The sequence below is a fragment of the Eleutherodactylus coqui genome, chromosome 5, assembly GCF_035609145.1.
Source record: "Eleutherodactylus coqui strain aEleCoq1 chromosome 5, aEleCoq1.hap1, whole genome shotgun sequence".
Classification (NCBI taxonomy): Eukaryota; Metazoa; Chordata; class Amphibia; order Anura; family Eleutherodactylidae; genus Eleutherodactylus; species Eleutherodactylus coqui.
The window spans coordinates 33568019-33583065 of record NC_089841.1 but is presented as its reverse complement, the minus strand read 5'-3'; the positions used below and the strand labels follow the sequence as shown (position 1 = coordinate 33583065).

The following is a 15047-nucleotide window of genomic DNA, read 5'->3' as shown; positions in this document are numbered from 1 at the left end:
GCTACAGGGGCTTGGGGACAATGTCATGTTGTCACAGGAGGAGGAAGAAGGGATACCAATCTTGAATTTTTCATGCCAACACTCTGAGGTCATGGATTGGTCAGCATTGGTCATGTGTGTCAGCACATACCGTAATTCGGCCTTGTTACAAGAGTGAGACAAAGAGGTTCCTACATGGCTGATCTGCTGTCTCTGTGTTACTGGCTCCTCCAATGGTTCCACTTATTCTCTCCAGTAAATGTATTTTTAAATTTTAATGTCTGTGGTTTTTATATTGGATCATCTTTCTTCCACTCAGGTCCCCACAGTATAGGATCCTCTGTTGTCCTTCACTGCATAAGAGAATTTTCCTGATCAACCCATCGAGGATGGAGAAGGACAGGAACAAGATGCTGGAGAGTGTATTAAGTCTCAGCCTAGAGATAATCTTCCAGCTCACTGGAGAGGTGAGAGATTCTGATGATGTCACATTACATCATTCTTATCTATGGTAATAACAGATGATGTCACTGGAGAGGTGATGGACTCTGGAAATATCTGTAGTGATATTTATTAGTGTTTCTCCATATACAGGATTATACAGTAATGAACAAGACCTCTAGTGATGGCTGCCGGGTCCCTGTGTGTGATGGATGGGGGGGAACCCTGAGCCAAATCACAGAGCCCCCACCTCACCACCTGATACATGAGGACATCAATGTACAGAAGATTCTAGAACTCGCCAACAAGATGATTGAGCTGCTGACTGGAGAGGTGACGCTGAAGGGAATGCTGGGACATTATACAGTAACAGCACTGGAGGCTTCTGGGTAATGACTGTATATTGTGTTGTCAGGTTCCTATAAGGTGTCAGGATATCGCTGTCTATTTCTCCATGGAGGAGTGGGAGTATTTAGAAGGACACAAGGATCTGTACAAGGAGGCCATAATGGAGGACTACCAGCCCCTCACACCACCAGGTAATAGACAGGACTAAATACACGGGGACTTTATTATCTGTACGTAAAGAATGACTTCAGTCTGTGTTTCCTCCAGTTCCATCCAGTAAGAGAAGCCCACCAGAGAGATATCCCCATCCTCTTCTTCCACAGGACCACCAGGTAGATGGAGATGTCCCTCTTATCTGTAGAAAGCTGTGAAGCTCTTGTCTTCAGTCTTATTAGATGTCTTCTACACAATAATTAATGATCATTTCATACGACTTCTCCAACCGTCTGCTGACTTTTACAATATTTGTCTCACAGCTTTTGTATCAGGGTGAAGATCTGACCGATATTAATACTACAGAGACAAATGTGAGGGGTGATCAGCGGTGTAAAGAGGAGATTCCTACAGGTAACCGCCCAGGTGAGTAGTAACCACTAAATACAGCAGAGAAGAGTCACAGATAATAATCTTTATTTGTATAGTGTCAATTTATTCTGCAGCGCTTTCAAGCATGGGAGCTTAAATACAGACAATACAACAATTACATGTGATATATAATCTGTGCGCAATGGTATGTTTCACTCATCCATTGCTCCACTCCATCTGAATTTGACTGCTCCGCCTTCCTTCCACTGACTCTGCTGTGATACCTTTAAATTTGTCATAATCTGTGCGCAATGGTATGTCCCATTTCTTCATATAAATTGAATAGACTCTATTTGTACTATATGTATTTTCCTCATCACCTCCCCCAAATAGTTTTCTCCCTGTCTCATCTTAGTGTTGCTGGACACAGTTTGTTTTTGTAAGAGGGCAATAAAGCGCCCCCCCCCCCCATCTTGTTCATTAGCCATCTAAAGGTGGGTCAGGTCAGCTGGTTGACTAGTGAAATGTAACAAGCCACTCCCAGCTGAAGTCCTGTATCCTCTTTTCAAGCCTTAACACTTTCCTTCAACGCCCAGCCCCAACACACTCCATCCACATCAGCCCCTCCCTTCTCTCTTCACCTATGTATGGCTCCCATGCACTGTTCAACTTCCTAAGACGCCTTCAACCCCCCAATACTGCAAAGAAACACCTTAGCCACCCACACAAATCCCCTAGCCATTTGCTTACCCTTGCTACTCTGTTACTCCTAGCTGCAGGGGACATCTCCCCCAACCCAGGCCCACCCCGTTCTGTTCTCTACCAAAATGCCCCCCCTGCCCCATTCAAATGCGCCCTATGGAACTCCCAATCTGCGTGTAACAAACTCCCAACTATCCATGACCTTTTCACCAGTAAACGCTTGAACTTGCTCGCCCTCACGGAAACCTGGATACAGCAGTCCGATTCTACCTCCCCTGCTGCATTGTCCTATGATGGCCTGCAGTTCTCCCACACCCCCAGATCGGATGACAGATGCGGTGGAGGAGTAGGCATCATCCTCTCCCCAAACTGTACCTTCCAGGTCATTCCCTCAGCTCCCTCGCTTACCTTCCACTTCTTCGAAGTCCACACCCTGCGACTCTTCCGCCCACTGCCTCTGCGTGTCGCAGTTATTTACCGCCCCCCAGGTCCTGCCCGCCTGTTCCTAGACCACTTTGCTGCCTGGCTCCCCCACTTCCAACCTGTGAAATCCCAACCCTCATCCTTGGTGATTTCAACATTCCTACTAACAACTCTAGCTCCTCATCTGCCTCCCGGCTTTTAACACTTACCTCCTGCCTTGGCCTATCACTAATCTCTGACTCTCCCACTCATAGAGATGGTAACACTCTCGACTTAGTTTTCCTCCGTCTCTGCTCTGCTTCTCACTTTACTAACTCCCCCCTTCCACTCTCAGATCACAACCTTCTCTCTTTCTCCATCAGGCACCCTAGCATCTCTCCTGACCCTCCTATCTATCGTACCTCTAGGAACCTCCAGGCTATCCGCACTAAACAGTTTGCCGAAACTGTTCAGTCCTCCCTATCGCCTATCTCTCGCCTCCCCTGCCCTAACCTGGCAGCCGAATATTACCACACCACCCTCAGCCGTGCCTTGGATGAAGTGGCACCGCCTGTGACGCGAGCCGTCAAACGCAGACCACGGCAACCCTGGCTCACGTCCCAAACGCGCTTCATCCGGCGGTGCTCTAGGTGCGCCGAGCGGCTGTGGAGAAAGTCAAAGCTGCTGGCAGACTTCCTCCACTTCAAATTCATGCTTAAACGTATAACCTAGCCCTTCACCATGCCAAACAAGTTTATTTCACCTCCCTTGTCTCCTCACTATCCCACAACCCTAAACAACTCTTTGAGACCTTTCACTCCCTCCTCAGCCCCAAGGAACAGGCCCCTGCGACAGACCTGACTGCCGGAGAACTAGCTGCCTATTTCAAAGAAAAGATCGATCACATTCGAAAAGAAATCTCTGAAAGCGACATGGTTAGCCCTGATCCCAGTTTCATCAGCACTGCATCCAGCACCTACTCACTATCTACGCTATAACCAACGACAGACGAAGAAGTCTCCAGGCTCCTTTCCGCTGCCCGCCCCACCACCTGCGCTAGCGACCCTCTCCCCTCTCACCTCCTCTGCTCCCTTTCCCCAGCTCTCATTACTCACCTTACCACAATCTGCAACCTCTCCCTAACCTCTGGCACTTTTCCCTCCTCATTCAAACACTCCATTATATCCCCTCTGCTTAAAAAACCAACCCTTGACCTGACTAATGCTGCCAACTACCGACCCGTCTCAAACCTCCCCTTTATCTCCAAATTACTGGAACGCCTGGTCTACTCCCGCCTTACTCGCTTTCTCTCTGACAACTCGCTCCTCGACCCCCTCCAGTCTGGTTTCCGCTCTCGACACTCGACCGAAACTGCCCTTACAAAAGTAACAAATGACCTGATGACTGCAAAGTCGAGAGGTGATTACTCCCTACTAATCCTCCTTGACCTGTCTGCTGCATTTGACACTGTCGACCATAATCTCCTTCTCACTATGCTCCACTCTATTGGTCTAAAGGATACTGCTCTCTCCTGGTTCTCTTCCTACCTCTCTGACTGCTCTTTCAGTGTTTCCTTTGCTGGTTCTATCTCTGCTCCACTTCCTCTCGCAGTCGGGGTACCCCAGGGCTCGGTCCTTGGTCCCCTTCTTTTCTCTATCTATACTGCCCCAATTGGACAAACCATCCACAGATTTGGCCTCCAATACCATCTCTACGCTGACGCCAACTATACACCTCCTCTCGTGAGATCTCTGGACCATTCCTCCAAAATATCACCGACTGTCTGTCCGCTGTCTCTAACACTATGTCCTCCCTTTTTCTCAAACTAAACCTCTCTAAAACTGACCTCCTTGTCTTTCCACCTTCTAACCGACCTCCCCTCAACATCTCCATTCCAGTGTCTGGCACCATTATAACCCCCAGACAGTATGCCCGATGCCTTGGGGTCACACTGGACTCTGACCTCTCCTTTGCCCCCCATATCCAATCTCTGGCCCAAACATGTCACATGCACCTCAGAAATATTGCTAAAATACGTCCGTTCCTAACCACGGACACGCTAAAGACGCTAGTGGTTGCGCTCATCCACTCCCGGCTTGACTACTGCAACTCGCTACTCATTGGCCTCCCCCGCACTAGACTCGCTCCGCTCCAATCTATATTAAATGCAGCAGCTAGACTCATTTTTCTATCCAGTCGTTATTCAGACGCCTCTGCATTATTCCAGTCACTGCATTGGCTGCCCATCCACTGCAGAACTAAATTTAAACTCCTCTACCTCACTCACAAAGCTCTGCATGGCGCTGCGCCACCATACATCGCCTCCCTACTGTCAGTACACCACCCAGCCCGCTCACTCCGATCGGCTAACACACTCAGACTAAACACCCCTGTAATACGAACCTCTCATGCTCGCCTACAGGACTTCACCAGAGCAGCACCCATCCTCTGGAATGCTCTACCCCAAGGCATCCGGACAATTCCCGATGCACAAAATTTCAGACGTGCCTTAAAAACGCACCTCTTCAGGGAAGCATACCAAATCCCCTGACCTAGTCCCTCGCCCCTGCCTATGGTGCCCCACCCTGTTTGCCTTCTGATAAATGATCTGTACATGAAATTTCCTATTGCCTGTGTTCCCCAACCCCTGCACCTCCTGTACCACCCTCAACCCATTTGTGTCTAACCCAATGTATCTCACATTGTAATTGTTGCAATTGTTGTATTGTTTTGCATTTATCCAAGCCTGAAAGCGCTGCGGAATAAGTTGGCGCTATACAAATAAAGATTATTATTATTATTATATACAATCAGTTTGAAACAAACTGTGGGGTGTGGGGGTGATACAGGAGGTACAGAGGGGAGGGGGAGATAAGGCATTGGGGAATTACAGGCAGTACATATAGAATGCGTTATTAAACTCACTACCTTCATCCATAAAGCTCTCCACAGCACTGCGCCACCCTACATTACCTCCATCATCTCAATCCACCTCTCAACCAGGGCCCTTTCTCTCCGCTAACAAAATCAAACTGAGTGCCCCTTTAATTTGAACATCTCATTCCCTTTTCCAAGACATCTCCAGAGCAGCACCAGTCCTCCGGAACACGCTACCCCAAACTATCTGGGCAATCACTGACACACAATTTCAGCTGAGCTCTAAAAACGCACCTCTTCAGGGAGGCATACCATATCCCCTAAACCAAACCCCACTGAACTCTGCCTGATAACATTCTCATTGTCTTAATGACTGCAATCCCTGCTAGCCACAATCAACAGCCCCTGCAGTCATATCGATTCGTGCACATGAGGGCTTGTTTTGATGGACACGTTATACTCTGTTGGTACATTTAATATGCAAGCAATATACTAAATGTGTCTTGGGGAATAACGACCAAAAAAAAGCTAAATTTAGCAGGTGAAGATCAAGTAGTTCTTATACTTATCTGCTCCAATGGACTGGGCTGCGCCTGATAAGCTACAAACTGGGAACCTTCTTTAAATAAGAGCCAAGTATCGATGATGCTTCAACAATGCCCCGAAGAAGTTATTGAGCGATGCTGTTTCTCAGACTAGTGAAGGTTGACACTGGTCTGACCCTCTTTGATGACATGGGCAGGGTGTCGCAATCAACTGTTTTCCTGCTCATAGGATGCTGCTGTGGCACTACCACTGGAAATGAATGGTAGGACCGCACTGGTCCCCCTTGTGACGGTGAGCAGTGATGTGGCTAGATTACCAATTAGTGTTTAGAGTAGGAAGAACCACATAATAGTGCCATTAGTTGAAATCCAGTGTATGCTATGTAGTGTACATGGGGAGTGAGTGCAGTTTCTGCCCTGTTGTAGTGGCTGCTACACTAGGGAAGAGGCCCTGAATAGGTATGAAAAGCGAGGTCTTTCTGACTACAGTCATCAAGAGAACAGCCCTAGATGTGAGCAATGGCAGTTTTCCTCCCATCTCGAACATCATGATATACTGGTCTTCAGTCTGAGGTCTATTGTTAGATTGTGATCTAACTGCATTTTGCTATGTGACTTGTAATTTATGTAGAATTGTTCTAAAAATAACAATATCATTTTTACTTTTGTTCAATAATGGTAAAATCAGGTTTATTGGCAGATGACAGTACCAGGAGCTCAAAGTGGCATATGATATCTGCAGAATTTGAAGCAGATGATAATAGCAGACAAGATGCATTTGAAGAACCTCTTATGCTGGTTCCATCTTCTGATTCATCACAGACTGATAAGCGGAAGAAAAGTCATAGAAGACAAGAACATCAAAGAGCTCACAGAGGAGAGAAGCTGTATTCATGTTCAGAATGTGAGAAATGTTTTACTAAGAAATCTGATCTTGTTATACATCAGAAAACTCACACAGTAGAAAAGCCATTCTCATGTTCAGAATGTGGGAAATGTTTTACTCAGAAATCAGATCTTGTTAGACATCGGATAACTCACACAGGAGAGAAGCCTTATTCATGTTCACAATGTGGGAAATGTTTTACTAGCAAAGCATATTTAGTGGTACATGAGAGAATTCACACAGGAGAGAAGCCATTTTCATGTTTAGATTGTGGCAAATGTTTTACTAGAAAAACATACTTAGTTCTACATCAGAGAAGTCACACGGGGGAGAAGCCATTTTCATGTTCAGAATGTGATAAATGTTTTACTCAGAAATCCGATCTTGTTATACATCAGAGAAATCACACAGGAGATAAGCCATTTTCATGTTCAGAATGTGGGAAATGTTTTACTCAGAAATCACTTCATGTTAGACATCAGAGAACTCACACAGGGGAGAAGCCATTTTCATGTTTAGAATGTGGCAAATGTTTTACTAGAAAACCATATCTAATTATACATCAGAGAAGTCACACAGGGGAGAAACCATTTTCATGTTCAGAATGTGGGAAGCTTATTTCAAATAAATCATGTCTTGTTGAACATCAGAGAATTCATACAGGGGAGAAGCCATTTCCATGTTTAGAATGTGGGAAATGTTTTACTCAGAAATCACAGCTTGTTAGACATCAGAGAACTCACACAGGAGTGAAGCCATTTTCATGTTCAGAATGTGGGAAATGTTTTTCAAATAAAACAAGTCTTGTTTCACATCAGATAATTCACACAGGGGAGCAGCCATTCTCATGTTCAGATTGTGGGAAATGTTTTACTAGTAAAGCATATCTTGTTGTACATCAGAGAAGCCATTTTCATGTTCAGAATGTGGGAAATGTTTTACTCTGAAATCACAAGTTCTTAAATATCTAAGAATTCACACAGAAAAGTTACTATTTTCTATTTTAAAAGTCATCTAATTGGCATACTGTGCAAAAAAAAACAGATGACTTCACGTACATCATTTTTCTTAAAAAAAAAGCTACAATATTAATGGACTTTTTCTGAGAATTTTTAAATCTTTTATTTCAGCCAAAGCTGCTGTGATGGATATTAACTAAACATTAAGAAAATTACCCCTTAAGGACTAGGCTGCTTTATACCTTAAGGACCAGACACTTTCTAGAGACTTTACCCATATGGTGGTTTTAATGCCTTATTTTTATTTCCTTCAGTTACCAATATTATTATTGCTGCGTTTTTTTCCCGTGACATATAGGGCTATTTTTTAAATATCTTTTTCACTGACTTTTAAAAAAAGTTTTATTGGGAGTAAAAAACGATTTTTCATTTTTTAACATTTATAGTTTGTTTTTTTTAGATTAGTATATTTACGCTAAAGTATACGAATGGGTTTTGGACGTTTTGATATATGTATGATTTAAATTACAGGGGGCATACGGCGACAGTTTGGGTTGGCGTCGGCTTTGTTATTTTCTTTGTTATGTATGTATTTTTACTTTATTCTGTAATTTAGTTTTAATTATTTATGTAATTATTTTTTTTAATATCTATCTCCCATGACATCATATAAGACCTCTGGACGACATTCACATTTTTTTTTTTATTATTATTTTTTTGACACTTTTCCACTGTAGCTGAGGCATCCATAGGAGCCCCAGTTAGAGGGAGAAAATCCCCTGTAGTGACAATAGTCACTTGCAGTGGTGATCAATGTATACTAGGTTCCTGTAGCCCTGCTTTATCGGGAATCCTGGGAGCTGTGGAAGATTGATTTTAGTGGAAGAATGATTTTCACTTTCACTCTTTAGTACATGGCGCTCATTGAGCGCTGTGTACTAGAGAAGGCAGAAAGGGTTAAAAATAGAGATCAGCATGTGCACTCAGATAATTCAGTTACTCGAGCGAGTAACTGCATTCTCGTCCGAGCAGGCTCAGGTGGGGTGGCGGCGAGGAGTAGTGGGGGCGAGAGAGAGAGATCTCTTTCACTCTCCCCACCGCCCCGTCACACCCTCCTCCCCCCGCCCCCGAGCCTGCTCGGACAAGAATGCAGTTACTCGAGAAGAGCGATGCTTGCTCAAGTAACTGCATTATCTGAGCGTGCTAACTCATCTCTAGTTAAAAACCATTCCTGCCTTCTCCCACGGGTTCTCAGCTGTCACTAACATGCTTCTTTACTTATTGCAGATGCAGAGGCTTTAAACCCCCGCTGTATTTTTACTGTATTAGGTATAAAGCCCAGAACCAAGCACGGTAAATTTACAGTGCTTGGTCCTTAATGGGTTAAATTTTCTGTAAACAGTGGCTTTTTTTGCAAACACAGCAGGGTGTAGGTTTGGAACTTCTTATTCTGGCCTTTTTCTAATGGCTTCTTTATTAGGGCGACTTCACCCGACCGTGTCTGCATGAGCAAAATTTGTGTGCGCAATACGTGGAGAAATTAACTCATTAATTTCAATGGGGTTCTTTTTCCAGTTTTTTTTATGTGCATGAAAAAAAAAAACCAGCATGTTCGATTTCTGTGTTCATTTGCACACCAAAAGTCCCTTAGATGTGTATGGGTGGTGCACAAATGCGCACTCAATACCTGCGCAATTTCTCAATGCTCTGCTAAACGTTAGCTGAAAGCCATTAGTGAAATCTAAAGCTCTGTGCAAACCATGCCTTTCTGTTTGTGGTGTTTTCTGGACTGGATTTATATTTTTGGGCTCCATGTTTTTTGTTTTGCGGTGTTTTTTCTAATGCAGTGTGCGCCAGATATGGAGGTTTCTAATGAATATTCCTGTAAGCTTCTACAATGTAAGGGCTTAGTCAGACGAGCAATTTTGTGCACGCATTAAGTTGCGGGAAACACATCTATAAAATTTGCGTGACCGAAGCGGCAGACGAATTTTTAAATTTGCACGTATTGTGCAGTCACACGATGGCAAAATTCGCACATAAAAGTGCGTTCCCATCATAATCTCCTGCTGCGGCGATGACAGCTACAGCAGGGGAATCCTTGTATGTTAAACCCCTGAGCGCTGTCTAATCCAGGGGTTTCACCTTGTTGCCAATGGAGCCGGCGGCAGCAGCGTCGTCCCCATTGAGAACATAGGGAGAAGATCGCACTCCTTTGGTGTTACAGCGTTCAGTGACAAGGGGACTGAAAACAATGGGATGAAGGCATCCCCCGCAACAATGATTTTCAGGAGGAAGGGGGAACGGGGGGGGGTGTTGAAATATAAGCCCTACCCTGAAAATCATCCCTAGCTGCAGAAAAAAAAAATTATACATCACCTTAGAAGCATTGTCCTCTCTGGGAACTTCGTCCAGGTCCCCACGCTGCTCTTCTTCTGGCCGAGGATTTAAAAATCTCCGCCTCTTGAAAGTGCTGCTTCTGATTGGCTGAGTGCTATGACCAATCAGAGGTAACGCTCAGCCATTTATATGTTTTAACTGAATAAGCTTTGCATTTTTGCATGTGCATAAGCGCATTTTACTGTATATTTTGCACATGCAAGTCGTACACAATTCCGTGTGCCAAAAAACACACAATGGTTTCAGCCATTGTAATGGCCAATTAGTATAATGAGTTCAAGATGTGTTCTCCTCCAGTAAGGGCTTGTTCACTCAAGCGATATTCTTGCACTAGTTTTGTGCAGTGCTCCCAAAATTCTCCCATATCTGAAATTATTCTTGTGAATGGATTCTTTTCCTCACAGCATCGCTGCAAGGAAAGAAAGAAATCGCAGCATGTTCTATCTTTGTATGTTCTTGTGGAACACCTCGCTCATTGTTTTCAGTTGAACCTTAACCCTTTCCAATCCAATTTCCCTGCCGCCCGCACACTCTCCCGCTCTTATTTATTTTGGGTGAGAGAGCGCTTTGTGGATCCCTTGGAATTACTCAACAGAAACACAAAAAAATGATTTTATTAGCTTTTTTTTTTTTTTAAATTAAGCATGAGCTAATACGTATATTACACCATACAGAGAAGAGCTCCGATGTGGGACCTCTGTTCTGCATAGTGTTAAAAAACATGTCGGACCTCGCCTGACATAGGAGCTATGCAGGGAAACCACAATGTTGGACAAAGTCTCACACTGGATTGAAAAGTGTTAAAAGCCATCGTAGACACTTGCGATCTTTTCAGTCATGAAACACACATATGAGGATCATAATTACACATTAGTGATGCGATGGGTTTTGAATCACAAACTCCTCCCATCACCTACATGGAATCTGCGCTGACAATCCTGCGATGTTCTGTTGTAGACGGGGCGCTGCAGATCTCTTCTCCTGTGACACTCCTGGGATGTTCTGCTGTAGACGGGGCGCTGCAGATCTCTTCTCCTGTGACAATCCTGGGATGTTCTGCTGTAGACAGGGCGCTGCAGATCTCTTCTCCTGTGACAATCCTGGGATGTTCTGCTGTAGACGGGGCGCTGCAGATCTCCTCTCCTGTGACAATCCTGGGATGTTCTGGTGTAGATGGGGCGCTGCAGATCTCTTCTCCTGTGACAATCCTGGGATGTTCTGCTGTAGACTGAGCGCTGCAGATCTCCTCTCCTGTGACAATCCTGGGATGTTCTGCTGTAGACGGGGCGCTGCAGATCTCTTCTCCTGTGACAATCCTGGGATGTTCTGCTGTAGACGGGGTGCTGCAGATCTCTTCTCCTGTGACAATCCTGGGATGTTCTGCTGTAGACGGAGCGCTGCAGATCTCTTCTCCTGTGACAATCCTGGGATGTTCTGCTGTAGACGGAGCGCTGCAGATCTCCTCTCCTGTGACAATCCTGGGATGTTCTGCTGTAGACGGAGCGCTGCAGATCTCTTCTCCTGTGACAATCCTGGGATGTTCTGCTGTAGACGGGGCGCTGCAGATCTCCTCTCCTGTGACAATCCTGGGATGTTCTGCTGTAGACTGAGCGCTGCAGATCTCCTCTCCTGTGACAATCCTGGGATGTTCTGCTGTAGACGGGGCGCTGCAGATCTCTTCTCCGGTGACAATCCTGGGATGTTCTGCTGTAGACGGGGCGCTGCAGATCTCTTCTCCTGTGACAATCCTGGGATGTTCTGCTGTAGACGGAGCGCTGCAGATCTCTTCTCCTGTGAATGGGTGGAGGTTGATAAAACCCTATTTCCTTACATTGTACTGAACTTGGTGGTGGAACCCTGGCACACATTCTGCAATAAATCCGCCATGTGTGAGCGCACCCCAACAGTCAGTCCATGTCATACAAGAGAAAAGCCAAATGATGTCCACCACAAAAGGATGGGAATAAAAATAACAAACTTTTGGCTCCACAACCGTGCGAGAGATGGTTAGGAGTTCTGTTTATTTAATGGCAACATTTTGGGAGTATTCATAACTATTAAATTGGCTACCATTTCAGTCTGCAACATAAATAACTAGTAGTTGTCATTTTGCAGGCGAGTGCAGTTACTGCAATACCATATGTTATATAAAAAAATATGGTAATGCAAAAGTCTGGATACACATGTTTAATTTCCAGTCTGTGACCGCATTAAATGGGAGGGCAGCTGCATTTTTTGGTGTAGATATTTTAAGCGAATCTATCACATAACCTCGTTTCATTTGCAAAACCTATGCTGAATTCAAAATGGCCGCCGAAAACATCTTCACCAAATTAATGCAGTCCCTCTCCCAATTATCACTGTCACACATTGGAAGCCCATTTTCCCACTATTACACCAGTTAAACCAGTGTGTTTAAAAAAAAATAATTATATATATATATATATTACAGTATATTCCTAAGAAAAACCAATCACCCCACACCCTCTTTGGATTCCATAGTTCTACATGTGGGGAGATAAACAAAAATCTGGTCTTTTAGAAGGTCTTAAAATTAGGTAACAACTACCTCAAATGATCAATCAATCACTGACATTTGGTACCTAGCTGCTACTTTTCATCTGAAGTCTTTAATTTTTCACACCCTGCATCTGCCTTTTCTTAATGAGTTGTTGTAATTTGTCATGTGTTGTTTTTTTTAAATTATTTTTTGAGCTCCATAATCATGTGAGGGATTGTTTGATGCTAAATGAGTTCTGTGTTTAACGGCTCCATAACATATAATGTATTCCATCTTCTGCCATTCACCATGTGACATAAATAACACATCGCCTTCATTCTGCAGGTCAGTGCAGTTACAGCAGGACCAAATCTTAGTTTTATATACACTATGTTCTACTCTTGCACAACTAAAGCATTTATTTCATGTTAAAAAAATAAATTTTCATTAATATATTAGAAATAGAGATGAGTGACCATCGGTCTTCTCGAATAACTGATTACTCGTCCAAGCAAATGTGGCGGCGGGGGGGGGGGGGGGATCTCTCTCCCCCCAGCTCAGCCCCCCCCCCCCCTCCTGCATTTGCTTGGACGAGTAATCAGTTATTCGAGAAGACCAATGGTCACTGGAGTATCTGCCTTAAACGAGCGTGCTCGCTCATCTCTAATTAGGAACCTTTTTATTTTTCCATCAACAATGGTTACTTTTCATGGGGCAATATGTACAACATATATTTCTTTCTAGCATTTTGGGATACATGCAGCTTTTTAATCCTTTTATTTTCGAAAAACGTGTTTTGTACATAGTAAAGAAATGTGTAGTGGATTTTTTTTCATTTTACCATTAAATGAAATTGATTCAACTTTTTTCTTTTTCATTTTTTAATCCATAAACAAATTAAATGTAATAAAGACTCAATCTGTGCACCATGATTTCACATACAGATAGAGGGCAATATGTATAGATAAATTTAAAAAAGGCATGAAAACCCGAAAGTCTGGTGGTGTTATTAAATGGGAAAAGAAAAACAAACTGAGAACTGAGCAGGGGGAGAGCATAAGGATTATAGGAGGTAGAGTGAGGGACCGGATTTTCCAGGTAGAGAGTAAAGGGTCAGACCGTATGGTCTATGCCAACCGTTGAGTAGGACATTGGTCTTCAGTGGAGAGGCAATGATGTGTGAACCCCAAGGAGCAAGGTGATGGAGCTTCTGCTGGAGATGGGTTTCAGGGTGAATAACATCTACGAGTTGATCCATCCCTATAGCACGTCAGAGAATTACATATAGAATTATTGTTGTGTTAAAAAAAAAAACTGAATGGAATTAAATGGAAAGATTTCCTTTTTTAAATGCTTCTCTGTAGCATCACCGAGCCACTGCCATGCTTCACTACAGCATCCCCGAGCCACCGTCATGCTTTACTGGCGCATCCCCGAGCCACCGTCATGCCTTACTGCATAGAGAATTTCTGCGGGTCCTGTCCCAAATTTCACATATCTGCCCCTGTCTCGCACTTCAGAAGCCCTTTGGTGCCACTGCCCAAACTTGAAATGCCTCACTGCACAGCCACTTCCGGAAGATGGATTCCAATCTTCCACTATCACAACTCACGAAATCCAATATGAATGGCAGCAGACACGCTTAGGTGCATTAAAACAGGTTCTTTCTTTATTCCATCCTCAGTAGATTACACGCAACGTTTCGGCCATTGCAAACGGCCTTTATCAAGCATGTCATCAGGAACAAATCAATCATCCAGGTATATTTCCATTTTAAATCCTCTTTGAGGAGTGATATATGCCATATGGTAGAGTTGTAGAGTCATTTAAATGTAGCAGATCAAGGGTAGGGAGCACCAATTGTATTTTAGGGTCTCCAGTTGGCATGGTAAGGTTAAATAGTGAATATTAGTGGTCCATTCCCGAGTGCTGTTTGAGACATGGTATAGTCCATTGGAGTGTTCAATAGTTGGTAGGATCTGATTGTATAACCTCGCATATTAGGAGAGGTGTCACATTTATGTGCTTCAGTTTTGACCATTCATGTGGGGACATGTTGGTCAAGGTCCTATCTATATAACTTTTTGCTTGTAGAACTTGGGTGTATTTCTTTGTAGATCTGAAAGTGATAGCATCTAATGGGTGTTTTCATTAAGTGGGCATTAAATATTAATTATTCCTCCCTTCAGCAGGGGGGGTAGACAAAGAGGAGGTGGAAGATGAGGAGATGCATGACCCAACATGGATAGACAAGGAGAGTCATGATAGCAGCTACACAGAGGTGGAAGAGGCGGATGTTGCAGCCATAGAGTAGGGTGTCATGGACAAACATAAGTGCTGTACTGTCACCATCAGCCACTACTTGTTGCAGCAGCGCTACCATCAGGCCACAGCTAGGTCTGCTCGCAGGACTTGTTCAACCTGGGCATTCTGTGAAACCACAGGTGATAACAGAAGAGCGGTCATCTGTAAGATCTGCGGCT

General features: G+C 44.1%; 1 protein-coding gene across 2 annotated transcripts in view; it reads left to right on the top strand.

The window, feature by feature from the left end:
* Window positions 1-301: 301 nt before the first annotated feature.
* LOC136629139 (oocyte zinc finger protein XlCOF6-like) overlaps window positions 302-15047 on the top strand; it is a 913937-nt gene continuing 899191 nt past the window's right edge. Inside the window, exons 1-5 of one of the 2 annotated variants that reach the window (XM_066605288.1) lie at window positions 302-446; window positions 574-753; window positions 836-959; window positions 1036-1100; window positions 1245-1347. In XM_066605288.1, the coding sequence (XP_066461385.1) occupies window positions 369-446; window positions 574-753; window positions 836-959; window positions 1036-1100; window positions 1245-1347 (550 nt within the window). In that variant the 5' untranslated portion in view covers window positions 302-368. Of the gene's footprint in view, window positions 447-556; window positions 754-835; window positions 960-1035; window positions 1101-1244; window positions 1348-15047 lie in introns of both variants that reach the window. The other variant, XM_066605289.1, reaches the window with a different exon arrangement.